General features: G+C 45.0%; 1 protein-coding gene across 2 annotated transcripts; it reads right to left on the bottom strand.

Annotated features, from left to right (window-relative positions):
- Positions 1–2,582: 2,582 nt before the first annotated feature.
- diras1a (DIRAS family, GTP-binding RAS-like 1a) lies at positions 2,583–22,057 on the bottom strand. Of its 2 annotated transcripts, none has more exons than XM_061240477.1 (2): positions 21,911–22,057; positions 2,583–3,247 (listed from the first exon to the last, which is right to left on the bottom strand). In XM_061240477.1, the coding sequence occupies exon 2, from the start codon at positions 3,177–3,179 to the stop codon at positions 2,583–2,585; it is 597 nt and encodes a 198-aa protein (XP_061096461.1). In that variant the 5' UTR covers positions 3,180–3,247; positions 21,911–22,057. The 2 variants fall into 2 exon arrangements, with proteins under 2 accessions (XP_061096461.1, XP_061096462.1); XM_061240478.1 differs by lacking the exon at positions 21,911–22,057 and adding an exon at positions 13,169–13,274.
- Positions 22,058–26,494: the final 4,437 nt, after the last annotated feature.

Below are 26,494 nucleotides of genomic sequence, written 5' to 3' on the forward strand. Positions count from 1 at the left end.
GAAACTATGACGAACTTAATCCCAGTCAAAGGCGGTAAAGTGTCCACTTTTTCTAATGTTCCTGTGTACGGAGACTGTACGGAAACATTGCTAATCAAATTTGTGCTTCACAAAACAGCGTGTCTTTGGATGCGTTAAATTCACATCTTAAATTTAATCAAAGTAAAACAAATTGGGGGGGGGGGGATAACAAATAGGGGTTCATTGGCAGTCACTTTTTCTACAGGCCTGTACGCTGTACTTTCTACATTCATCTGTGGATTATACCAAGGTAGTTTCCTCTCTTATTGTTATTGTCAGGCCTCACTAAGCACATTAATGTAGACGCGACATGATGGGAACTGACGCCGCCATTTTGTTTGTTGAGCCTGACGGTGACGTCAGCCAGGCCCGATGCATCACCAGCCCGGTAGCCCCGCCCACTGCCCGCTCCCGTCCAATGAAGTCACTGCGTGTTACATTTCTGCCAATCAGCTTGTGCCTCGGAGACAGGGGCGAAAGCCGTTGCTCTCCCGCTCCCTGCCGCTCCCTTTCGGTTTGCTCAGCTCGTGTTCTAGTCTCCTACTGGACTCGTCCGCAAGATTCACACTTGTGCTTTCCTTTTGCGTCCAACCGTCCGACACAAAATGTCCCCCACGTTCCCCTGTGCTTTCACTGTGTGCAGTACCACAGAACCTACGCAGGATTGAAATGGGCTACGGCATTTAGAAATACCGTGCCATACTCTGATCCAGTAGGTTCTCTTCCCTTCCTTCTTTTAAAATACATTAACGACAAAATTCTGTGAACATCTCAAACCCTCTGTGTCGCTTATTGTGAACAGAGCAAATCTGGCCTAACTTCAGTGTTCCTTGTTCATTCGCCCGGTCCAAAATGCCTTTTGTCAGAAGTTTCTAGTGTGTCTTTCGAGCTCAGTGTGATTAATCTACTGTGTGCACCTTCTGCATGTTCGTTCCATCGTCTTTGAGTCACTTTCTTACAATCTGACAGTCTAAACATGTCTCCTGTGTGTGTCTGTGTGTGTGTGTGTGTGTGTTGGGGATTTAGGTCGTATACTATGACTCCATGCAAATTGGTTCTGAACTTCCTTGTGAAGAGAGCATGAAATTAATATTTATTCCCCAAAGTGATTCTGATTGGTTTTAAATTTGCAGTAAGACAATACAGGACAGTTTGATGTTGAACAGCAGATATGAGTGCTTCTACAGAGCACCTGCTTTGATAAAAGCAGTCTTGAGAGGCACAACTGCCTGTCTGATGTGTTAATAAAGACACAGTACATGCATATAATTAATGTAGATAATTAAAAGGATTTCTCAACAAACCACATTTGGAGTTTGAGAGACTAGAAAAAATTAACTGCTCCCCTGTTTCACACTTGCCTTTGCTTTTCCCCTTTGTTGCACTATGGCTGATAAATCAACCATTTTTTAAAATTAAATAATAACAATAATAATAATAATAATAATAATAATAATAATAATAAAAACGATATAAAGTAGGTTCCCTTTCCTCTGGTTCTCATCACAAACGCTGCCTGACCCCTGATTGTCATGTCCTGTCCCGAAACCCATCAGTCAGACTAACGATACGCGATTCTCTCCCTCAGACATTTGACAGGCGTGCCGCCCCGGACGTGTGCTGTTCACTCATATTGCTTTACATCTTCCAGGGACAGTTTTTTTTTTCTATTTTATTTTTAATGCAATTGAATCATGCTTTATTTCGCCGGCTGTTTCAGTCAATTCAGCCTCTCGCAGAACTGCACTCGGGAGGGAAAAGTACCCGGGACTGTGGCAGTGTGCAAAGCAGGGTCCCACCGGTAATGGGAATTTCCCTTAGCCTTGCTCTATTCACCAGCAATTCATCACCCCCCCCCCCCTCCCCTTGTCATCGCTAAACTACAGCCAGCGCCTTTCGGAGAGCCGAGAAGCCGGAATTTAAATGAGACTGAGGCGGCGTGAGGAAAAAAGACAAAGGATACATGGAGTGTGGTGGTGGTGGCGGAGATGGTGGTGGGAACCGGTGTGGTCGTTAACGTTTGTTTAATTGTTTTTGCCGAATTACACCCCGACTACGGGTGTAGTCCTCCTCCGCCCCACGTTCCCCAGGACCGCGCCGGCGTGATTTACGCCACGTCTACGCTGCGACTCCATCGCTCCTAAGCTGTCTCCTCATCGCCGCTCCAGTTGTTCCCCCTGTTGGGTCAGCTCTCTCCCTGACGAACGCGGAAATGCATGATCATGATTATGTGTTGAATGTGCGATTCCCGGGTGTGGGGGTGTGGGGGGGGGGGGGGGGGTTGTCGTCGGAGCAGTGTAGGAGGGTGTGGGGAACGCTGGGGTTGGGGGTGGGGTGGGGGGGGGGTGGTTACAGAAGATGGAGGACGGCAGCTGTCGGGATGCGGGAATCTCGTTCTTCCAGATGGTCCCCCCCTCCCCTCCACCTCCCCCCCCACCCCTTTTTAGGCCTCTCCCCTAGCCTTCCTCTCCACCTCTAACCCAGCCCTCCCCACCCCCTTCCTCCACTCTCCTCCACCACACCCCCCCCCCACCGACCCCACCCTGCCCTCGGCTGCCGACCTACATGACGCTACACTTGCCCTTGAGCTTGTCGGCACGCTTCTGCTTGCTGGAGCGCTTGCCGTCGATGTTCAGGCTCATGTTCCTCTTCTTCTCCAGGTTGAGCAGCTCCTGGAAGAGCTCCTTGACGTTGTAGTTCATCTTGGCCGACGTCTCCATGAAGGCGCACTTCCAGGCGGCCGCCTGGGCCTCCCCCTCCTTGGTCTCCACCTCGCGCTGCGACTCGTCGCTCTTGTTGCCCACCAGCATGACGGGGATGCTCTCCACGCTGCCCTTGATGGACAGCACCTGCTGGTAGATGGGCTTCAGCTCCTCCAGCGACTGGCGGCTGGTGATGGAGTACACCAGGATGAAGGCGTGGCCCTTGGAGATGGACAGGCGCTGCATGGCGGGGAACTGGTGGCTGCCCGTGGTGTCGGTGATCTGCAGGGTGCACACGCTCTTGTCGCAGCTGATCACCTGGCGGTAGGTGTCCTCCACCGTGGGGATGTAGGTGTCCCGGAACGTGCCCTTGACGAAGCGCAGGACCAGCGAGCTCTTGCCCACCCCGCCCGCCCCGAACACCACCACCCGGTAGTCATTGCTCTGCTCTGGCATGGCGGATCCGCGGTGTTTTACGGGCTCTCTCTCGCTCTCCCTTTTTCTCGTCCTTTTTTCACGGAGACCTGGGAGGGGGAAAAACACATCGCCGTCGTCGTTAGTGTTTGTGCGTCAGATGTCCAAGGACACGGCCGCTTATTTAATTCCGGGCCTCAGTAGGCCACCGGAAAGCTTTTCAGAGATATGGCGAGCTTAATTTCTATGGAAACATACTGGAGCTAAAAGACTGAACTGGCTGAACTCTTGTGTATTTCTGTGCGTGATATCGTATGCCACAGAGCACCGTATGTAATTTTATCAGGTTAAAATGAACAGCTTTTCAAGCAATGGCCTCATGCCAAGGCCAACAGTGATATCTGATGAAGGGATATCACTGCCAGAAATGGAGTAAATGTAACTGATCACCCTTTTATACACATATCATTACTATGTTATATAAAATTACTTACTATATCATAAGGATGATGTTACACTTTTCTCTTACAGATCTGTTTAGGCACCTTGTGTATGCTATATGATGTAGTATTGATTTTATGACTCTCGCTAAGCACTGTGCATATGCTAAACATGGTTTCTGCTGTATGCTCAACATGGTTTCCGCTGTATGCTAAACATGGTTTCCGTTGCATGCTGAACATGGTTTCTGCTGCATGCTGAACATGGTTTCCGCTGTATGCTAAACATGGTTTCCGCTGTATGCTAAACATGGTTTCTGCTGTAAGCTGAACATGGTTTCTGCTGCATGCTCACATCTAAAGCCCTGTTTAGCTCATGCTTAGTCATTGGCGTGTTACTTTCTATTCTGTTACTCGCTATTAGGTTATTGGCTTCTGCTGGTCTCCTAACATGCACTTAATCTGTTAGGCCACAGTGGCCTCGTACCGTGAGTCTCTCTGAATCCACCCAACGGAGAAATAAATAAATAAGGAAGGAACGTGCTCATCGTTAATAACCCGATCCGTCTTCTCGGTCGCCCAATCAACCGTTCATGGGCAGTTCCCGGGAATGATATCTGAGAGAGCTTTTTTTTTTCCACATCCCGTCGACCGGGACGGATGAGTTGACGGACTTTTCCCCGTGTGGTGTCATATGGCTCCTTCTGTATTCCCGACGCTGGCAAACTTCCACATTCGGTATTCTGTACTGGCCTCCTCGATTAAGTGATCCTGCATTGGCTTTGATATTATTTTTCATCAATGCCCGTAGCTTATAGACATTATTATTATTATTACTCTCATGATGACAGATATGATTGTTAGCGTTCCCGGAAAAGAGGTAACTCGGCCCGGTTAGAATGAGTCCCGTCACGATCAAACAGAATATATCGGAGTTGATTTAATACTGTGTTTGATTTTACTGCCTTAGTGCTCTCGTCTCTGGCCCATAAATAAACATACTTAAAAAAAAAAGCAGGGGTAGGCAGTCACCCTGACCGGTCGCTTTAAACAGGAGCTTGTCGTGATAGATTCCCTTTAATCAGTACAAGGCACAGGAGAGTCTGTGGGTCGATAGACGTTTCGGAGCATTTACAACGCCCTGTGCAGTCATAGTGCATTGTGGGCAAGGTGTGTTTAAAATCCCTGAAGGAACAATAGGCCAAAACATAGAAATATAAACACAAGAAGCGCATACAATCATGACTGAAATAACTCTTTAGTATGCGGGTTATTCTCATGATATGTGATTACACTGTTTAAAATACAACGTGTCAGTGTCTCACAAAAGCCTCGGTCTCAAATAATGCACAATGTGGGAGCTACTTCGAAGTCTGAAATGGTTTTTATATTTTTGTGTTGGCTTATGGTTTTTGTTTATGTGCAATTATTTTGTTCGTTTATGTCTATACCTGTGCTTGTGTGTGCATACAAACGACGCATTCCTATGTGTGTGTGATTGTTTGTGTGTGTACGTGTGCGTATGTGTGTGTGTGTGTGAGTGTACATGTACTGTATGTGTCTGTGTATTTGTGAGTGTGCGATTGTTTGTGTGTGTACGTGTGCATGCATGTGTATTGTACTTGTGTATGTGTGTGCGCGTGTGTGTGTATTCACTCCAACATCACCCTCCATTAGTGACTCATTCATCTTTCTGAGATCCAAGCTGTGGCCATTGGTCTCTTAAACAGTGGGGGGGTGTGGGGGGGCAGAAGGGGGGAGGGGGGGCACGCAGGCTGGAGAGCTGGAAGATGAATCACACCACTCCGTGCCAAGAACAAGGTGAGAAGGACAAGCTCACACCTGCATCTTAATCCGTTCTATACTGGGAGTCTCGATACCAATGGCTGGTGCTCTTCGATTCCGAAGAAGAACCTTATCTAGTTCAATGGTTCTTTGCTTGCCCTGAGAGCTTTCACACTGGGGGTTCCATAAACAACTGAAAAAGGGTTCCTCTATGGAGGCATGTTGAAGAACCCTGATTCTCAGACAGTGTTGGATATGTAGAGGACTGAAAAATGGGATGGTGCTCCAGTCATAAGCCTGTTCTACTCCCATCCCCCAATTCTCATAGAGGTTCATTCAAATGCAAAGACTTTTAGTAGCGCTTGTAGGACAACCTGAAAATAAGATATACAGACTCTGAAGATGTTGATAGGTTGCCCTTGTGATGGCATCCAAAGGATATCCAACAGAATACTAAACAAGGCTACATTCATTGACATAACACTGCTGTGTCCCAAACATTATGGTGTCCTGAAATGGGGGGGACTATGTATAAACACTGCTTTCATTTCTACTTAGTGAAACCAAAATGAATAAAAATGCCCTTTATTAAAATCTGACAATGTGCACTTTAACCACATGTCAAATACAAATATCAAATTATGGAGTACAGAGGCAAATAAATAAATGATGGGTCTTTGTCCCAAAGATTATGGAGGGCACTGTATAATTAATTTGTACCTTTTAATTTGTTCCCAAAGAGAACATTACTGTACTTTCAGGGTACATTTGGGAAATTTGATGCTTGAAGAACAAAAATGTACCTCCACTCTCAGTACACTGTATAAGAGTACAGTCTTCAACAGGCCACCAGATACCAGATACGTCAACCTCATATCTCACATGGTCTGAGAGGACGGAGGTAATCATAGAGTTTGACAAAATGGCTTCTCATTCATTCATTATCCTAACCTGCTTATCCTGAACAGGGTTGCAGGGGGGCTGGAGCCTATCCCAGCATACATTGGGCGAAAGGCAGGAATACACCCTGGACAGGTCGCCAGTCCATCGCAGTACCTACGGGCAATTTTGACTCTCCAATCAGCCTAACCTGCATGTCTTTGGACTGTGGGAAGAAACCGGAGTACCCGGAGGAAACCCACGCAAACACGGGGAGAACGTGCAAACTCCGTACAGAGGCCCCGGCCGACCGGGATACGAACCCAGGACCTCCTTGCTGTGAGGTGGCAGTGCTACCCACTGCACCATCCGTGCCACCATGGCTTCTCATCTTTTCCTAAAAATATCTCTGCCTCTGCCTGTGGCAAATTACAAATGGCACTGCCTCTTTAGAAATAAATGGACTCTTAATGATTAAAGCAAACTCAATTTTAGTGGTAGGTTCCTCATAAATAATTCTCATAAATAACTTATAAATGTTAATTCCTGACATCTTACCCTGTCACTCGAAGAAGCCCCTAATCCACCTCTGAGGTAGGTTTCTCGGTGGGCGCGGAGTCATTTCACAGCCAAAACAATTACACACAGTCTGAGGAGGCCAAGACAAAACCAGGAGGCCTCCACTAACCGAAGGACCTGAAATTAATTTAGTAGAACATGAATCCATCCTAGGAAGGCACGGATGGTGCAGTGGGTAGCACTGCCGCCTCACAGCAAGGAGGTCCTTGGTTCGAATCCCCGTCGGCCGGGGCCTCTCTGTGTGGAGTTTGCATGTTCTCCCCGTGTTTGCGTGGGTTTCCTCCGGGTACTCCGGTTTCCTCCCACAGTCCAAAGACATGCAGGTTAGGCTGATTGGAGAGTCTAAATTGCCCGTAGGTATGAGTGTATGAGTGTGTGAGTGAATGGTGTGTGTGCCCTACGATGGACTGGCGACCTGTCCAGGGTGTATTCCTGCCTTTCGCCCAATGTATGCTGGGATAGGCTCCAGCCCCCCTGTGACCCTGTTCAGGATAAGCGGGTTAAGATAATGGATGGATGGATGGATGAATCCATCCTTACAAGCAAGCACATTGTTGTTGGTTTGGTTTGTTTTTTTGGTGATATCACTTCTGGATTTCCAGTGGAGGTACATTTTTGTTCTTCAATAATCAAATTTCCCAAATGTACCCTGAATGTACAGTCATGTCCTCTTTGGGTACAAATGAGTAAATTTTCCAAGGACACGTACAAATTGTTATATATTGCTGGCTAGAGGTACGATCTCACGTGGCTCCTGTGTAAAGTATCACCCCAGTGACAAGCATTTTTCACACCTCTAATGTAGTATAATATACATTTTATCCACCCTCAATAGAAAACCATACGCAAGTCGTAGAGTGTTTCTTTTATGGCTTTTCAACATGATTTCTGCATTTGCTAATGAATACCACAAAGTGTGCGCGTGCTCTATGCAGGTTAACTACCTAGAGGCCGCACGCTGGCGAGCGTATGAATATGATGTATGGCTCTGTACGTTGCGAAGGGTCTCTCAGCTCCAGTAACGGCGCGCGACACCTGGGCCTCCGCAGCGGGCTGCCGCTACCCAAGAGAGGACAGCTGAGCCGTGTCAGCCTATTAGTGGCTTCAGCCAAAGGGTGAATCACAGAGGGGATCCTGCTCCGACGGCCTCTGCTCTTCCGCCATTTTACATAAGCCGCCAGAGTCCGCCGAGATCTGCTGGGGCTACAGTGTACGCGAGAACGAGCCCTACGCCGCTACGCATCAATATTTAAACGAAAATCGGCACGAGACAAAAACTGTGTGGGAGTGCAAAATGATTGCGTTAGCGTATATATCGCCCGTGACAAGTTGTTATGCTGCACATTTCCCGAGTCAGAGGGACCCACGGGACCCTCTGAACGCCAGGCGGCCATTTTGACTGTGAGCTGAACAAGTTTTGTTGGGTTGGATGGTGACCTGGCTGAAAACAAAAACGGCCCAAGCTATGTTTTGAAACATAGACAAGCTACCAGTACTAGCTGGTTGACCAGCTCATACCCAGCTTGACCAGCTTTATGACCAGCCTAGCTATGCTTGTTGACCAGCTCATACCCAGCTAGACCAGCTTATGACCAGCCAAGCCATGCTGGTTGACCAGCTCATACCCAGCTAGACCAGCTTTATAACCAGCTCATACCCAGTTAGATCAGCTTATGACCAACTTGACCAGCTCAATTTTCAAGCTGGTCAAGGTGGCATAGCTGGATTTTACAGGGCAGGGCAGTTAATCAATAGAGTTAGGAATAAAAACATATACCCTGAAGAGCTGGGAAACCAGCTATGAAACTGTGATTTTCCTTCTTTTTTTTCATACTTGCTGTGTGTAGACTATAAATTATTCAGAACATTATATAGCAACCGGGATGGACATGTCATCCAGTGGGTTGCAATACAAACAATACATCTTTATTTTAAAATGTGAAAACACTCTATACATATCCTGGGTGACCAGCTGGTACCAAACACGGACCCCAGCTAGAGGACGTCTCTGAATGTAGGTATGCTTTTTACCAAATATGGTTCTGTCTGTATGTGCGTGGGCGCATATCTGTGTGAAGCCCTGACTGTGTGTGGGTGTGCAGTATATCTCTGTCTATAACTCATAACTGTGTGTGTCTGCAAGTTTGTGTGTGTGTGTATGTATGTGTGTGCATGTGTGTGTGTACAGTGTATCTCTGTCTATAACTCATAACCTCTGTGTGTGTGCATGTGTGTCTGTGTGTGTGTATGTGTGCGTGCGTGTGTGTGTGTCTGTGTGTGCGAGTGCTGCTCTATATCGCGGTTTCATTCTGTGATTGCACACGTGTGCTTTCATGCTGCTCTGTGTGTGACGTCTCGACTGCATGTAGGGGTAAATCACTGCATCGACAGCGCAGCTCTGTGTGTGGGTGTACGTATCCGTGCGTCTGAATCAGGGACCGCATGCGTGGGCGTGTATCACAGTGTGTCCAACCCTTTGGCTTTCTGAACGTAAGAGCATTTCTGAGTGTTACGGGGCGTGTGTGGGAGATACGGCCGCGTTTCTGCCTGCGTATGCGTGGGTGTCTGAGTCCGTGTGTTTCACTGAACAGCTGCACGTACGTGGATGTACAGTGTGTGGGAGTGTGTGTGGAAGCTGGGTCCGTGTGTTTTGTTCAGTAGCTGCAGGTATCTGGCTGTACAGTATGTGGGAGTGCAAGAGCATTTCTGTGTGGCTGAGTGTTACGGAGTGTGTGTGGGGGTCTGAGTCTGTGTGTTGTGTTGAACAGCTGCACGTATGTGGATGTACAGTGTGTGGGAGTGTGTGTGGAAGCTGGGTCCGTGTGTTTTGTTCAGTAGCTGCAGGTATCTGGCTGTACAGTATGTGGGAGTGCAAGAGCATTTCTGTGTGGCTGAGTGTTACGGAGTGTGTGTGGGGGTTTGAGTCTGTGTGTTGGGTTGTGTTGAACAGCTGCACGTATGTGGATGTACAGTGTGTGGGAGTGTGTGTGGAAGCTGGGTCCGTGTGTTTTGTTCAGTAGCTGCAGGTATCTGGATGTACAATATGTGGGAGTGCAAGAGCATTTCTGTGTGGCTGAGTGTTACGGAGTGTGTGTGGGGGTCTGAGTCTGTGTGTTGTGTTGAACAGCTGCACGTATGTGGATGTACAGTGTGTGGGAGTGTGTGTGGGAACTGGATCCATGTGTTGTATGGAATAGCTGCACGTATGTGGATGTACAGTATGTGGGAGTGTCCTTTGCTCTGCTCCCTTGGCGAGTATTGCTGGGGTTTCTCTGCTCAGAGGTTTTTCTTTTTTTTACTCTGGGAGTTCTCTGGTTACTGTGGAAACAGGCCTTAGAGGCAGGTCCATTCAACAAGGGGAGGGAGAGAGGGAGAGGAAGAGAGAGAGAGAGAGAGGGAGAGAGGGAGAGAGAGTGAGAGGGAGACAGGGAGAGAGGAGAGGGAGAGGAAGAGAGAGAGAGAGAGGGATAGGAAGAGAGAGAGGGGAAGAGAGAGAGGGAGGGAGAGGAAGAGAGAGAGGGAGAGAGGGGAAGAGAGAGAGGGAGGGAGGGAGAGAAGGGAAGAGAGAGAAAGCAAGGCAGGGATAAAGGGAAAGAGGCAACTACACTCTCAGAAATAAAGGTACTAAAAGTGCCTAAAAAGGTACAAATTCTTGTCGCTGGGGCGGTACCCTATAGATACATATACAGTAAGGTTACTTTGTACCTTTTCTTGCCTGTGTACTCAAAACATACTCATTTATACATTACTGTACTGTCCTTTCAGGGTACATTTGGGGAATTTGATCCTTGCAGAATACAAAATGTACCTCCACTGCCACTTTATTTGAGAGAGTGTAAAGAGTGGCTACATGTGGGGGTGGGGGGGGCTAAACCTGTTACCTTTCAGTCACCATGACAACGTGTACGCAATTCTTGACATCATACTACTGAGAAAGAAAAAAAAAAAATACAAGACTAGAGCACCTTCTGTGCAAGTGCAGCGTTCTGCGTTAGCGTCCGTGCCCGACACTGCTAACGTGCTAACGTGCTAACGGGACGTACCCTGGGCGTGCCCTGGCGACAGAGAGCCCATTCCCATCGCTCTAGCTCACGGGGCGTGGACTGCGCTTCGCAAGAATCCCACGATTCAGAAACAAGAGCAGCCTGTAGCCTAGTGGCTAACGCGCTTGACTCTTCAGCGCTTGACTCTTGTCCCTGGTTCTGATTTGCACTTTATTGTACATCGCTCTGGATAAGAGCGTCTGCTAAATGACTATAATGTAATGTAATGTTATGTAATGGCTGGGTCCTGGAAGGTTGGTGGTTCAAGCCCCGGTGTAGCCACAATAAGATCAGTGCAGCTGTCGGGCCCTTGAGCAAGGCCCTTAACCCCACAGTACTCCAAAGGGGATTGGTCCCTGCTTAGCCTTATCAGTCACTTTGGATAAAAATGTCAGCTAAAAAACTGCAAAGTAATATGTAATGAGCGTGGTACAGAATCTCTACCCTTGCGATGGTTTGCAAGCTGACCAATCATATTAAAACACGATTACGCTGGATTATAACATTTGTGTACACTTTGTCCCCGCTAATGTGGTGTCTGCATATTATCAACTATATTATTTTTAGGCCGGTTTACAGTTTATCGCGATGTATGATTGGACAATGGATGTTGCTGCAGTGTCACCAACATTCCATTATCGCTCACCATTAATTTGGAATGCTGTCGCAGACGAAAGCAGTGTGAAATAAGAGTGCGTCACCAAGTCATCGCTAGCTGAAGACATGGAAGCTAGTCGATGACTTATCCAGTGTGATGTACAGTTGATTAGACTAAGCAGGAGACAATCCTCCCCCGGAGCAATGCAGGGTTTACGGCCTCGCTCAAGGGCCCAACGGCTGTGCGGATCTTATTGTGGCTACACTGGGGTTTGAACCACAGACCTTGCAGGTCCCAGTCATGTACCATAGCCACTTGCCCCCCCCCCCCCCCCACCATCGGTTCTGACAGAACTTGCAGCCTGCTGTTCGGCTTTGTAAAATGCTACATTTGGCTACCATAACTGTGTCCACCATATAAGGGCACGGCACAATTTTAAATATCAGGTTACCGAAAGATAACATCGTCCCATTACTCACACAGAACAAAATCTTCCCTGCTGAAAAAACAGCTCCAGTTAGGTTTAGAAAAAAGCTGGTGGCTGGCTGACCAGCTCAGGCCAGCTCCATACTCAACACGGTTTGACCAGCTCCAGCTACGTTTTGAAATGGCTGGTAGCTGGTAGTTTCAAGCTGGACATAGCTGCATTTTACAGCAGGGCTGTTCTACGGTTTGTGTAGTGGCAAGAAAGCGTAACAACAGAGGAAAGGATTTAACCATGTTTAACCATGTTTCGCAAGTCGATCAGTGCTGTCGGACGTAGACTGAGACGATCACACGCAGACCTGCTCCTGACCCATCCCACGGGACACCCTGCGAGATAACTCCCACCATAGAGTCTGCTTTTGCACAACGGAGGCCCTGGAGTTTTCCTCCAGCCCACACTGGGTGACAGCAGGCAACGAAGATGCGTAAAAACAAACAGCCCAGGCTATTTTTGTGGCCTAATTAGCTTCCACCCTGATAAAATGAACCACCTTCAACGCACAAACAAGCTTGTATGAACACACACACAAGTACAATATGTACATATGCTCACACAAATACACGGGCATTGCCTGCCAATTTTCCCAAAGAAAATCCACTCACTCTGACTTCTTTGTTCTGCCAATTGTTCTCATTGTGAAATTCAGTTCTGATCAGCGTGACAATATTAGTCTTTTCATGGCATGTGTAGAATATGTGTCTTTGTGTGTGGTTCATGGGACATTTCGAATATCTACATATAGATGTGTGAGACTAACCTAAAGAGCAGGAAATTACTATGGACTATATTTCAGCTTCAGACTTGACATGGCGCTGTAAGAATACTGTAGCTCCAACTCAGATTTGAAATGAGTCAGTCCAGCATTGTGACCAGCACTTCAGCTTGATAAATAGCTTACAGAACAGAAACAATATTATAAAAATCCAAGAGGCCTGATGCCTGATGGGCTTTTACCTCTACTCAGAGGTCATATTTATTCCAAGAGATACTGAGCACGACAGGCCGAGTGTATCCTCCACCAAAGTACAAACTCTTTTCAATTATGTTTTACGGTGCAGCCGTAAACAAAAATTGAGCAGCAGGGGTGATAACCTTCCGCGGCCTGCGTCTAAGTCCGTGGGATAAAATGTACCGAAATGTCTCTGATGGGAATTACAGCGAGGCGAAAACAAAACAGAAGCTGTTATGACGAACGCCGGTGAGACAAAAGCCATATTCACCAGAATAGAAACCGGCGCGTGGAGGGCGGCACACACCTCAGCGACTGCAGTGATTCGGAGCTGATGGCTCGCATCCGGCAGCGACGTAAACAAAACGGTTAAAAACCTCGAGACGAAATGACTGATGGCGATCATGTTTGGTAACGCTATACTTTACAGCCCGTTACCTAGCACTTACTGGGTAAATACCAGGTACTTATTAGGTACCTGTCTTGATTTCAGACGTAGGTAACTGTGAAACGGGCTTAAAATCGTATTGACGGATACTCTGACGGATATATTATGGTACTTCCTGAAATTGTTTCATCGCACTTACCACTGAAATCAAAGTAGTTACCTATTAATTGCCCAAGTAGCTGTGTACTTACGTACTCAGTAAATACTAGGTAATTAACTAGGGCTGTAAAATAAAGGTTTTTTTAAATGTGTAATTAATTCCTGTTCTGGGTATTCAGCATAATTGTTTGTAATCATTGGTTTTCTTTGTTGGTAAATTGGAGTCCAAACGCTATGTCACTCTTGAATCAGGATCACGTTCCAGAAATTCTGCCAAAGACGCTGCAATGCATTTTAAAATATACACTCACCGAGCACTTTATTAGGAACATTTTTACTTTATTACACCTACTTATTCATGCGATTATCTAATCAGCCAATTGTGTGGCAGCAGTGTACCGCATACAATCACGTAGATACGGGTCAGGAGATTCAGTTAGTATTCACATCAGCCATCAGAATGTGGTAAAAATCTAAGTGCCTTTGACCGACCATGGAATGATTGTTGGTGGAAGACAGGCTGGTTTGAGTATCTCAGAAACTGCTGATCTCCTGGGATTTTCACACACACTAGTCTCTAGAGCAGTGGTCTCCAACCCTGGTCCTGGAGAGCTACTGGGTCTGCTGGTTTTCGTTCTTACCCTGCAATTAACTGTAATCAACTGCTCTAATTTAATTAATTAACTCACCTCACCTGGTTACCTGGGTCTCAACAGGTGCTGATTTTAAGGTGAAAACAAAAACCAGCAGACCCAGTAGCTCTCCAGGACCAGGGTTGGAGACCCCTGCTCTAGAGTTTGCAAAGAATGGTACAAAAAACAAAAAACATCCAGTGAGTAGCCGTTCTGCAGACAGAAACGCCTTGTTAATGAAAGCCGTCAGAGGACAATGGCCAGACTGGTCAAAGCTGACAGGAAGGTGACAGTAACGCAAATAACCACACATTACAACAGTGGTTTGCAGAAGAGCATCACTGAACACACAACAAATCATAAGTCTAAGTGGATAGGCTACAGCAGTAGAAGCTGTAGAATCAATACCCAATAAAGTGCTCGGTGAGTGTACAGTACTGCACCATCATAGAATCTCCAGTAGTTATTTTCTGAAGGACAGACGGGTTTAATTCACAAAGGAGGAACGGGTATCACATGGGCCAGTTGAGGTCACAAGCTGTAGCTGTGCTCACTCTCATGGGATGCCATGCAATAACACCATTATTAGATAAGGAAAAGTAAAAGAAAAAGAAAGAAAGAATATTCAATGCAAAACAATGCCAAATACTTCTATAGATACTAACGTGTACAATAAAACACAAGCAGATTTACTTCTGTGGTAGTTAATGTAGAAATGTGTTCTGCTTGAGGCAAGAAAATGTTTTTCTGTTTATGCTATGTGTTATTGTCCAAAGACCAAGAAAGTTGCATCATCATTAACAAACACGACCATTGAGAGTTTTGCTGATTTGTGGGAGAGAAAATGCCTCCCGCAGAACTCGCCAGGCTGAAATCTGTGCCTGTCTCGAAGAAACTCCATCCCCTCATGGAATATAAAACAAACTGACAAAGAAGCTCCTTGCTATAAAAAGACAATCGGTGCAGGTCTACTGATCACTGTGGAGACTTGCTGCGCAATCTAATAAGGCTACGAATAAAGGATAAAGACAACGACCTATCATGTAGACTGTAATACAAACACAGCTCTAGGAAAAAGTGACCCAATATTTTTTGAAGAAGGATCTTGGTTACTGCACCAAATATTGTTTGGTCAACATTTCCGTTGTTCCATTGTTATTTTTATTCTTAATTTATGTGTTATACAGTTGTGTAGTTTGCACTATTCAATGTATAACAACACTGTGCATTTTCATCACTAAAATAAATGTCATCACCTGTAAATAAATGTTCTAAATCACAATATTTCTGTCTCAAATTAAAATCAAATCAAGCAATATGAAAGTTCATGAAAGAACACCAAAAGATTTTACATAGACACATACCCATAAACTGTGAAAATTAAAATTTGATGTGGTTCTCTCCAGATCTGTATGCAGGCTACTCTGTTTACTTCCTACAGAAGGTACCGATGGCTCCAGGCTTTTGAGCCGACTTAATGTTTGTCTCCTTGCCAAGAACATCTACCTCCCTTGTTGACCATTCTCCCAGAATTCTCCACTAGGGGCAGGGTTCTATGTCTCAGCGTCATAATGTGTCTCCTCTGTGCTATACAACCCCCCCCCCACCCCTCGACGCCCACATCATCTGATACTAAATACTCCCAGCAGGTAACTAAGAAGCAACACAAACACCCCAGTGTGTGAACCCACTAGACTGACTGACTCCCAATTAAAAGCAGCAAGACACATTTCGATGGTTTGAGCTCTTGCTCCAGCTTAGCTCTCCAAAAATGTAAATAGCACGGCTCCCTCAATATGATGGTCCTCCGCCGGATCCTAAGAAGACAGAACAATTTCCCGCTGTGTCAGCTGTTTATTGGTTCCTGCCCTGCGGTCTTCTCATTGATCAATTCTCTTCTTTTTTTTTAATGAAGGAATTACAGTAGGCCACAACCCTAGTACAGAGAGAAGCGTGGAGCATCTGCATCTTCCTTCCCGCATGCGTCTCATTTCCTCGTCTTCATTTTAGCGTGTATCTGATTTATCCTCCCTTACTGCATACCGCTAAATGCGCACGGACGTCTTCGGCTCGGTATTCGTTCACCGAAAGGGCCTTTTGCTCATTGACACAATCTGAAATTAGAGACGGCGAAGCGTCTGTGATCATAGCAGCCCACCTACCCAACACACACCTGACTTTCCAAATTAAAATGCAATTGAGCATATGCCATTAAACGGTAACAAAATGCAGATAGCCCAAATGGGACCCAGTTATAGTAACAAGTGGAAAAATGAACAATTTTTTGACCAGCATGCTTAGCTACCGGGGGGTCTGTAGCGTAGTGGTTAAGGTACATGACTGAGACCCACAAGGTCGGTGGTCCGAATCCCGGTGTAGCCACAATAAGATCCGCGCAGCCGCTGGGCCCTTGAGCAAGGCCCTTAACCCTGCATTGTCTGCATTGACTGTCTCCTGCTTAGTCTAATCAACCGTACGTCGCTCTGGATAAGAGCGTCTGCCAAAATGCCATGAATGTAATGTAATGTAATGTACTGAATAAGGATAAGTGAATTTACGACACAAACAAGAGGACTGGACATAAATTCAGCGGACGTGGGGAGGTCCGAATCCCTCCGTCTTCACCGGGGTACTCCGGTGAGGTAACTGCCAAGCACGGGGGCCAATCAGATTTGGTGGACTTGGCTCCGGCGCCCAGCAGCGGGCCGGCCGACGCGTGCGGTAGCGTTGAGTTATTGACAGTTATTAGACAGCAGAAAGCTGTTAATGATTCTCAAGACGCCGCCGTTCGCCCTGCGATAATTACCCTGGTAATAGCCCGGCGCTGAGGTGGCCGGGCCGTCGAATCTCGCTAATAACTCTTCAACTGCACGCCTGTCCTGCTCGCCTTGCCCCCCCCCGCCCATAAATCTTCTCCCCGTACACTAAATAAATATTCATTTGGTTAGATACCAATTAGTATACGCTACCCGACAAGTGACGGCAATTCTAGATGGGTAATGTGGTAGCTCAATCCATTAAACACTAATCCAAGGTTAAATAGATTAAAATGCTAGCCGAATGCTTCTTTAGCATTCTGCAGCTTTGCGTCCATTCTGTACTGCTCAAGCAATCACACAGCATGCAGACTGCCAGGGATAGAATGCAGTACAAAAGATCTGGGAAGAGGCAATACGGTACAGTATGTCTCGTATAAACGGACACAGATGCTGGACTGCGCACAACAAATTAGAGCTTTTAAAAAAAAAAAAACTATTGTGTTCTCCAACTGTACCAAGCAGATATTATCATCGACTTCTGTAAGTGGAGGCAAGCCACAGTACTGCAGATACTGAAACCCTCTGCTTTGGTTTTTCCCCACAATAAAAAAAACTGATCGCTGGCTTTCTTTTGAACCGTTTTGATTGATGATTTTTGAAGAGACTACTGCAGTGGCCCCCAACCCTGGTCATGGAGAGCCACACGGTCTGCGGGTTTTCATTGTCACTCTGCACTCGATTAATCGATTAGAGCCGTTGATTACAGTTGGCTCACCTGGCCTGGTTACCTGGGTCTCAACAGGGTGCTGATTTTAAGGTGAAAACTAAAACCAGCAGACCCAGTAAACCATGGTTGGAGACCACTAGTCAACTGTATAACAGGCCCCACAGAAGTCCACATACATTACGTTACAACATTAGAATATGCCCTGAGCCAGGAATTCTGAATATCAGTACGTTTCCCCGATCTCACATATGCAGTCAGGTCCTATTTTCCTAGTCTAATGACGCTCCAGTGTGAGGCTACAGTTTCTGGCTACACCAAGTGCACGGAGACAAGCCCACCACTGCACAATTTCCCCCCTGACAGAGAATGAAAGCACCAATCTGGCAGCACAGCTCTGCTCCTGCCATGTCCTGGCACCCAAAATGTCTCCCTGTGAGGAGTGCTCTGAGAGTATAGGGTATAGGGAGGAGTTTTGACAATGAGAGCTTATTTGCAGACATTTGTGTACTGTAAGTGGGTCTGTTTGACTGCCTTTATGTCTCGGGGGGCAGCAGGTTTCATAGTACACTTAAAGGTACAATCGGTAATTTTGGACTTCTAACGGTCAAGAGATGAACTGCAGCAACAAACACGCTCAAACCGCAACACTGTTTATCCCTCCCTTTCTTTGTGAACCTGCTGACGTTGAAACGCCATTGGCTGTGGCAATTAGAACCAATTTTAAACCAATGAGCTTGAATTGTTGTACAGCAACACGATATTTTGGTACAGAGTGCCAGCCCTTCAACTGCATATTTTGAAACCCGAATTTAAGTACTAGGAGCACAGGCAGAGGGTGAGTCAACATTTCAGTGAGCTTTTTTCAACGATAGGAAGGGATTTACAATGGTCTTGTAACAGTGTTTAAACACAAAAATGGTACCTACTGTACCTTTAACACAGATGTTATTACCGTGTTCCTCTCACTGTTGCTCTGAAAATAAGCAGTTCAGTTTCAGAAGACAGTGTATACAGTGGGCTCCAGAAATATTGGCACCCATGATAAATATGCACAAAAAAACGGAATGCTGTTCTTGAAATAAACACGCGTAGAGTGCATTACTAATGAATGATTCAGTGGATTCAACCAAAGTCTTAAATTTTTCCTGAGAAGACAGGTTTCACAATTATAGGTGTGAATTATATGAATATTTGTGCAACCATCCCTGGCAAAGATGACAGCTGTGAGACTTTTCCTATAATTTGTGACGAGCATACACAGGGGGCGTTTTTCACCATTCCTCTACGCAGAACTTTTCAAGATCATTGATACCTTTATGCTTGTGCTTATGGACTGCCCTCTTCAGTTCAGACCACTTACTGAGGTTACTGAGACGGCTAATGCAGAACATGGATGTTGTTTTTACATAACCATTTATGTGTGGATTTTGGCGTATATTTGGGGTAACTGTCCTGCGATCAAGTCTCAGCCTCTTAGCAAAGGCAACCATGTTTTCTGCCAAAATGTCCTGGTACTTTGCAAAATGCATTATGTTATTTATTAACTAGTACCCCATGTACCACTGGCAACAAAAAAATCCCCAAAACATCAATGGCCCACCTCCATATGTGACTGTAGGTGTGGGGTGCTTCGCCTTGTATGTATTCCTCTTTTGCAGCTAAACATCCTGATAGTGTTTATGGCCAAAGGTTTTAGTCTCATCTTCCTATAGCACACTCTTCCAGTCACAATTCCAATGTGCTTTGGCAAACTCCAGACGCTTGGTTTTGTTTCTAGTGCTCAGTAAGGGCTTTCTTCCTGCAACCCTTCTGAACAGTTTGTTGATATGGTTGTTTTGGACTCTTGGTGACTCCAAGATGCAATCAATGTCTGCATTTCTTGAACTATGATCCTTTGGGTCTTTATTGCCTCCCTCACCATCTTCCTCTCCCTCCGTGGGGACAATGTGCACTTGCGTCCTCTTCCTGGCAACCATTTTATATGTTTTCATTTTTGCATTATTGCCCTTACAGTGCTAAGTGGTATGTTTAACCATTTTTCTATTTGTTTTGTACCCATTACCAGATTTATGAGGGTCTATTTTTAAGTAATTTCTATACCCTAGTAAAAACAGGAGCTTATGAAATGACACACTATAGTTCAATTAGATTTAGATTAACTAAAGTAAACATTTATTGCTAATTTAAGTTTGTATGATTTTATTTCCAATAATTGTTAGGGGTTCCAATCATGTTGATGCCTTGGGTTCTCAGAAGAAATTAGATTACTTAATATAAACATTTAAACATGTGAATACATGTATTGAAATACAAGTATTTAATTTTCCTATATGTTTGAATATGACATATAGATTATTATCTGTGTTGTTTGGTAAGTGCAGCCAGCCTGTTTTGCAGTGTATAGAATTTAAGCTCATAAATTCTCCATCTGTAAATATATTGTGATGACTGTGTATATCATATGTCTGTATACACTGTGAGAACACAAACATTTCTTGACATTACGCATTGATCTTTTTTTTTTTTTTTACAGAATGCAGTCCACTCACATTATATTGAGGATGTGTTCTTTTTTTTTTTCAAGATAAAATATGACTTTTTATGGGAAACGGCTCCAATTATTCTTTCCAGCTGTAATGCTTGCGAGTCTTCAGTAGCCCACATGTTTAATGCAGCTCTCTGGTCTCTACCTCTCTCCCTCCATCTCGACCTCCCACTCTTCATTACGTACTTCAAACACAGTCCATGGGCCGGACCTTTCCTCCACCTGTATGCAGTAGTATCCTAAAGGTCAGATCGCCTGATTGTTCTTATCAATGTTTGTTGCCATTACAGTCCAGTACTAGCTGTGGTAAGCATGTAAACAGAGTGCAGTTGCCACACGCCAACCTAGTACAGTAGGGTAGGGCAGGAGGATCAAACATAGCCTACCAAACTATTATTCTTCTAAGACAATACTCAATGTTACGAATGCATTTTGGTCAATGTGAATAGTGTGCTGTCTTAAAGAACTAATTTGAAAATGCATGTGTAGGATGTTGCCGATAAGAATAAGCTGCTAGCCTATATAAATATAGCTAAAACAATTATAACTGCATTATGTGCATATATTAAAAAAACAACAAAAAAAACATTGGACATTTCTGTCCAAACATTATTTGGGAAACCCGGCTGTGAACGGATCGCTCAGGGAAACAATGAAGCGAATGAGGTACGGTGGGATGGGTAAAAACACAACACGTGTTCCTTGGCATGTCGGAGCAGTGGCAGCTCTATGGGACTTAAATTAGCCTAGCTATATTCACAATCGGAATGAAAGAGAATAAATTAACACTTTGCAACCACAAGCATCTACATTCTGACCAGTTAATCAATTCAATATATGTGTATGTCTATAGTAATGTGTATGTAGCCTAGGCGTTCATATAGCCCATCTGTTAGGCTGTCATGAAAACATCATACAACCAAAACGTGGGCATCGGAGGATGTCCAAGTCGCACGGATCGTGACTTCGACTTTTACGCCCACATAAACAAAGCGAAGACCTCCCTCTACTATAATCACAATTTACCGACTCGCTCCCTGCAACATATCGCGGTTAATCACCGGAATTAACGCCGTCCGTCGTTGTCTTCACGGCCCCGGTGTATTAAATCAAGCCTGCGCCCGCTCATTCGAAATTATGCTGAGCATTGCACCCGCATTACAAAGAACGACCTAATTCATAGCTAGCCCCAAATCCTTTGCGTTGGGATCTGTGTGACGCCGTGGACAGGTTTAATGTGGACCTAAACACGGGCATGCCCAGACCATCATCCGCAACTTCATGGCATCGTGTCACGATCATAATACCACCCCACAGAATGACACAAACAAGAGCTTTTTTTTCTGAAGCCCATTGAAGACGTTAGTATGGTTAGTATGAACGCAATAATGCAAGCGGTGTTGGCCACAGAGCGAAGTTGCTCTGTGTGAAATTAACTTCTAAGATCACTCAATGAATTAACGACTTCAAACACGAATCATATTTAATGCAATGTCGTCATTGCTGGCTGTCCATCTAGCGTCCTTCCCAGAAGCATTTCGCTAAATTTCATTCATAAAGAGCGGGCGAGAGAATGCCACCCTCACCTGTCTTGCTACGATGCTCTTTCATGCATGCCGTTATCCCTCCAACGCTAACACACAAAACAATTTGCGCACCTCCTTAACTGTATGCTACGTCTGCTACGGCTGCATACCAAATTCCAGCATGCTTAAACATAACAGAATGCAACATCACTACGGCTACGTGAATGAATGAACTATGGAATTAATCGCAATGCAAGTCGAAACGTTTCTTGCCTACCTGAGCTTTAACAATACTTTTCCTTGTCTCGTATTTAGGATTTATATAGGCAGAGAGATCAATTTAAAGAGCTGGAATCCACCTAAAGCATTGTACAGTATTGGTATTGCGCTGATGTAGTCCTCTCCCCACTGCAGTTTCTCTTTCTTTCTCTCTCCCCTCTCTCTCACTCACTCTCTTTTTTTCTGATTTAAACCCCTTGATACCAAAGATAGGAGGTGCTGTTCTTTTTATTTTTTTCCCCCCCGTCTCTCCACTAGCTTCCCCCACATCGAGTACTGACGCAAGCAACCGGGCACTTCCAGCAACCAAACGTTGATCACCCCCTCCTTTTTACGAAACTAAAAATATTCATACAGATTCCCACCATGTAACCGCTGTAACGCTGTACGCCTCCGTTCCCCCACCCCTGCCTGTCGTTCTTCGTCGTATGTCATCGAACGTAAACGGAATCTCCTTAGCCCATATCACCATAGCATGAGCTCGCACATTGGACTTGCAGTCATAACCTATTTCTAAAAACCCCCTCACGTCTCTGGAAGTTGACTCGATCGTGTATTTAGACATTTAGACGTATTATGAGAACATTATATATTAACATTATTCAGACGCATCAATATCCTAGCCTACTACTCATCTGTTATACAATTTCTTTTTTTCTTTTTTTTTTTTTAAGTATAAAAAGTTTGTGGGGGTTAGCTCTTTTCGTATGTTGTCTCTAGCCTCAAAATTAGAGACAATTTTGAATGTAGGCCGCGGGCAAATGCATGGCTACCTATGGATGCTACAAGGAGTAAGACTGTGACCTTCTTTCCCCGAAATAGTCAAATCCACAGATCTGACCACACTTAAAATGGCAAATTTTATATATTTATATTATTCAGTGCAATATTTATAACCTAATGTGTAGCCTACACATGGCCACACATTAGGCTATAGGACACAAATACAAAATCTGAGGAATATGCTTTACAGCCCCATGCGTCAGATGGAATAACAATTTCCCTATTTTAATAATAATAATAATAATAATAATAATAATAATAATAATAATAATAATAAGGGTTACAAATGTATTATTATTATTATTATTATTATTATTATTATTATTATTATTATTATTATTATGATGTATTTAATTTCTGATGCATAAACAGGAAATTAGTTTTAAATACAAAAAAGTTATCATTTGAGCTAACATCGCGCCTCTTGTCGATTTACATAGCCTTATAAATCAGAATAGATCTATGTCCCATAGTGGTTACAAATGGTTAATATTTTCTGAATTCCCCGTTCCTGTTACCTATTGCCTTAGTGACCCATTTCCCGTAAAGTAAGAATTTTGTTTCTTGACTTGGAATTCGAATAGTTTATAGCGTATGCTACTACTACGTTTTGGAATCTTAAAATAAAATGGCTGCTTGGTACAGTGACCGAGGAGGATGCGTTAAGAGCAGTTATTCGGAAAAAAACAAAAACAGAATGCTGTTTAGTTCGTGCTGCTCACTTAACGACAGTTGATGAAACTGATAGATTATACAAGAATTAAACGCCAAGATTTACAGTTATCCTGCACAGTATTTACCTTTTGATATTTCAGACCGGACCACAAAAGGGTACCAAATGCGCTGAAGGGATACATTTTACATGATTTTGTCTCCACCTAGCGATGAATCCTCGCAATGAAGAAGAAAGACTACACGCCCTGATACACAGGCGTGGACGCGCGTATTGGTTCCCAAACCATGGGTGAGCATTAGGGAACCATCGATGGTCTGGGTGTCGCCTAGGTGGACATTTACGTCGAAAGCGATTTATTCCCGCACACATTCATTTAGACTGTCTGCAGACAGCATCTACATTAAAATTAGTTAACATACTTTTATTGAAAGCGGCCGATTCCTGCGTGTTTGGTATGATCCTTAAAGGTTTAGGAGCATCTGTGTTTTCATGCCCATGATCAAGCCGGTGTGTCAGAACGCTTAAAATTAACCTACAGGCGAACGTTTAAAAAGTAATTTTATAACTGATTCCAACATTCTTGAAAATCTCGACGGCAGTACAATTCAGTGTGCACTTTATTTGGTATTATTTTTTAGACTTCTGCTGCAGTAGCCTATCCACTTAAAGGTTTGATGCGTTGTGTGGTCAGCAATGCTCTTCTGCATACCACTGGGTGTGGTTATTTGCGTTACTGTCACCCTCCAGTCAGCTTCGACCAGTCTGGCCCTTCTCCTCTGATCTCTCTCATTAACAACACATTTCTGCCCACAGAACTGCTGCTCACTGGATGTTGTTTGTTTTTTTTGCATCATTCTTTGCAAACTCTAGAGACTGTTGCGCATGAAAATCCCACAAGATCAGCAGTTACAGAAATACTCAGAGCAACCTGTCCAGCACAAACAATCACGGTCAAAATCACTGAGATCAAGGCCCTAGTGTTGGCATTTCAGGCTGCTAAGGGGACTGCCCCACCTTACATACAATCAATGATCACTCCCTACTCCCCAGCTAGACCTCTCCGGTCTGCCAGCTCTGGTCGCCTTATGGTTCCCTCTCTACGTGCACCTGGCGGTCGAGCTGCACGTTCACCCCTGTTTTCCGTTCTGGTTCCTCAGTGGTGGAATGACTTGCCTACCACTGTCAGAACAGCAGAATCCCTCCCCCTATTTCGACGCAGACTCAAAACCCACCTTTTCAAACTCTACCTTAGTCCTCCCTCCTGATTTCCCCTACCCCTCCTTTCTGATATCCCTATCCTTGTCTAAAACCCCCCCCCCAAAAAAAAAAAAAAAAAATGCACTTATGATGACAACTATGTTTAGAACAGCATTTCATGTGTATTTTGCTAGTTTCTGGATGTGATGCTTTGACTTATGGTAGAACCTATGCACTTGTAAGTCGCTTTGGATTACAAGCGTCTGCCAAATGACTAAAATGTAAATGTAAATGTAAAATGTAATCACATTTTATTCCCCATTCTGATGGTTGATGTGTACATCCATTGAAGCTCCTGAGCTGATTTCAGGCCTTGCACTGCCACGTGATTGGCTGATTAGATAATCGCATGAAGAAGTAGGTGTATGGGTGTTCCTAATAAAGTGAGTGTATATCCGGAAAGGGTTACGAAGCCATCTCTAAGGCTCTGGGACTCCACCAAACCTCGATGAAAGCCATTGTTTCCAAATGGAGAATAATGGGAGCCGTGGTGAATCTTCCCAGGAATGGCGACCAGTCTGCCAAAACTTCTCCAAGGGCCACAGCAACGACTCATCCAGGAACTCGCGGAAGATCCCGGAATAACACCCAAAGAACTGCTGGCCTCAGCTAAGGTCAGTGCTCATTCCTCCACAATAAGAAAGAGTCTGGGGCAAAAGAAAGGATTCATGGGAGATTAGCACTGCTGACCAAGAGAAACAGCAATTCTCGTCTCACATTTGCAAAAAAAAAAAGTATTCCGCTATTTGAAACAATGTTCTATGGACAGATGCGTCAAGTGTGGAACTTTTTTGGACAACACGGGCCCGATTATGTCTGGCGTAATGCAAATACAGCATTTCTCAGTGAGAACATTATTGGTGTTGTTATGGTGTGCGGCTGCTTTGCTGCCTTGGGACCTGGATGACTTGCCATTATTGAAGGAACCATGAATTCTGCTCCATCCATCCATCCATCCATTATCTTAACCCGCTTATCCTGAACAGGGTCGCAGGGGGGCTGCGAGGGGGCCAGCATACATTGGGGGCCAGCATACATTGGGTGAAAGGCAGGAATACACCCTGGACAGGTTGCCAGTCCATCACAGGGCACACACACACCATTCACTCACACATTCATACCTACGGGCAATTTAGACTCTCCAATCAGCCTAACCTGCATGTCTTTGGACTGTGGGAGGAAACCGGAGTACCCAGAGGAAACCCACGCAAACACGGGGAGAACATGCAAACTCCGCACAGAGAGGCCCCAGCCGACGGGGATCCGAACCCAGGACCTCCTTGCTGTGAGGCGGCAGTGCTACCCACTGCACCATCCGTGCAGCCTCAATTCTGCTCTATACCGGAAAATAATATCCAGTCATCTGTCCATGAGCTCTAGCTGATGCATAATTGGGATGTGCAGCAAGACAACAGACTTATTTTTCACCTCCTTCCTTTCCTAGCTCCCTTTCTTGGAGGCAAAAAAAGGAATAGAATAAAATATCCTCGCTCCTTAAAATGTTGGTTCGAAGCCATGTCAGTTACAGGTGTGTCATATGTGTGGCAGTTGGGGAGAGGTGGATCCACAGGTCAATCATTTATGCGTCACGTATTCCGAAAAAAATACTTCTTGCTCAAGTTAAACTTCAGGAGCCTCCTAACTTCGGCTTCTAGCTCTTAGCAGGAAAATTTGTCAGGTTGGAATTTCCTTAAAGATGGTGGACCTCAATCGATTTCATGGGCCAGGCAAAGAACAAGGAAAGTTGACAAATATGTGATTGGAAGGAGCCCGTTGATCCAAAAAACAAAAATGCGTCCACATCTGACGGCTGAAAAGAAACAAACCCCTCATCCCCCCACCCCCACCCCACCCTCCTCGTGACAT

Source organism: Conger conger, chromosome 4, assembly GCF_963514075.1.
Source record: "Conger conger chromosome 4, fConCon1.1, whole genome shotgun sequence".
NCBI lineage: Eukaryota > Metazoa > Chordata > Actinopteri > Anguilliformes > Congridae > Conger > Conger conger.

Coding starts and splice junctions, on each gene's coding strand:
- diras1a (XM_061240477.1), bottom strand. CDS start 3,179: ATGCCAGAGCAGAGCAATGACTACCGGGTGGTGGTGTTCGGGGCGGGC.